The 2,190-nt window shown below is 45.4% G+C and overlaps 1 gene segment (V, D, J or C); it reads right to left on the reverse strand.

Moving 5' to 3' along the window:
• Positions 1–207: 207 nt before the first annotated feature.
• On the reverse strand, positions 208–885 carry LOC110587504. The segment is given in 2 exon segments: positions 208–653; positions 837–885. Coding segments are annotated over 2 exon segments (495 nt in total).
• Positions 886–2,190: the final 1,305 nt, after the last annotated feature.

Consider the following 2,190-nt stretch of genomic DNA (forward strand, 5'->3'; position numbering starts at 1 on the left):
ATGCAGCTGAAGCCATGATCAGGTCAGTAATATAAATCCATCTGTATGGACAATTCAGATTCAGGTGATACAAAATATCTTGAACGATGTAGACAAGGGTCCATGGCAAGTCATTACAGTCTTCACAGAATGACCGCCTTGCACAAGAGACATAGAACAGGCTAATCTACTCCATCTTCCCTTGAGACTCGTACATTCTTCTATGATTCAGCCAGAAGGCTTCTCATACAACTTAGGGAGAAACAGGGCTGAGTGGGGAGGAAGCAGCTGGTCCAGCGACGCCTCCCTGACCCGTGGCCCTGGGGAGGAGGTTTGTGTTCGAGGCTGAAGCACTGTGGGAAGATAGCTATAATGCTGCTGGCAGTAATAATCCGCCACATCTTCGGCCTGGAGGTTGCTGATGGTGAGGGTGAAGTCTGTCCCAGACCCACTGCCGCTGAACCGGTCAGGAACCCCAGATGCCCGGGTGGATGCCCAGTACATGAGCAGCTTAGGAGCCTGTCCTGGTTTCTGCTGGTACCAAACTAAGTAGTTCTTCTGGTTGGAGCTGTATAGAAGACTCTGGCTGGACTTGCAGTTGATGGCAACGCTTTCTCGTACAGCCTTAGTCAGGTTGCCTGGAGACTGGGTCATCACGATGTCCCCAGACACACCTGCAATCACAAATGGACAGTGGCCATACACGGCATCACTAATATACTAAGATATGTATCTAAAAATGTAGGTTTTCTTATTTCTCATAAGTAATCAGGCTCTTTTAATGAAATGTTTTATTCATACTACATGGTAAAGTCATTGCCAATTTTATAACAATCTTTCTCCTCTCAGCCTCTCACCTGAGATGCAGAGCGCCAAGAAGAGGAGGAGTTGGGGCTGTGACACCATCTTGCCGCTGGTCACCCGTCTGATGCACCCAGGCCCCATCCCCAGGAAACCCTATTAATAGAGCTCTCAGCAACCAGCCTAGGACCCGAGGAGCCTATGCAAAGCATCAGAGCGTATGAAAGTGCCTGCTCGGTGAGTTGTGAAGCAGAGAATGGAAAGAAAGAGACAAAATATCACGACCCCAGGAAATGTGGTTGTATGCTACAAGAGGCCCAGAGATCAACTTAAAACTATGATTCTCAGCAATATGTAGCAAAATCCCTAAATGTAAACTCTTGTTAGTACCAACTGTCCAATTTCAAACCAGCTAAAGTCAACTTGAAAGCATAAATCACTTTTGTGGTAAAATATATACATTTATGAGTATATAATTTCAGAACCTAATTGAAACAATATAAATATGGTGTGCGTGCATGGAGTATACTCATGTCACCAGAATGAGCACATAGTGTCCACATTTACATCTCTATCTCAGACTCTCTTCTGAATTTTAAACACATATTTGAAATTGTTTTGGACAACTCAAAGGCGCCTCCATATGTCCAAAGCAGACCTCTGGTAGTTCCCTGTGCACAAACACTGTCTCAGAAAATGTGTCACCAGGTACTTAGGAATCACCCTTGTCCCTGCTCTGAAACAACAGCTCAGATCCTTCCCGCCTGTAGCATCACAGCTCCCCCTGGGGGCAGTAGGTGAAATGGCTTCAGCTCCCAGCTCTGCAGAGCAGTTCTTCCTTTTTTCTGACTCCAAAATCAACAATACTTTTAGAATTCCACAAAAAAACAGCATCTTGAACTCTCCTAGGCATAGAGAATTTAAAACACATCAAACAGAGGTTCCTGGGTGGTTCAGTTGTTGACTAAGTGTCTGACTCTTGATTTCGGCTCAGGTCATGATCTCAGGGTTGGGAGATGGAGCCCCGCGTCAGGCTCCGTGCTGGGCTCAGAGTCCGCTTAAGATTTTCTCTCTCCCTCTCCCCCTGCCTCTCTCCCCGACTTGCTCTCTAAAACAATTAATAAAACAAATCAAACAGAACCTCATAGCACTTTTCTTTCAATGGAAGGGATGGATAAGAAAGAGATAAATAACATCTCTGCAGCTGCCGCTCCTACTCTCTGAGGTCCTTTCCCTGTGCGGTGTCATCACTCAGCATGAATGGAGCACTGGACGTTCAGGTCCATTAAGTGTATCCTCATCCTTCAACATGAACAGACAGAGGAAGAGAGAACAAGTCTGTGCAGGTTAACACTCATGTTCTGGAAAAATAAAATCAACTATAGTCCATATATTATCAAGTACCCAAAT

The sequence above is a fragment of the Neomonachus schauinslandi genome, chromosome 10 (assembly GCF_002201575.2).
Source record: "Neomonachus schauinslandi chromosome 10, ASM220157v2, whole genome shotgun sequence".
Lineage (NCBI taxonomy): Eukaryota > Metazoa > Chordata > Mammalia > Carnivora > Phocidae > Neomonachus > Neomonachus schauinslandi.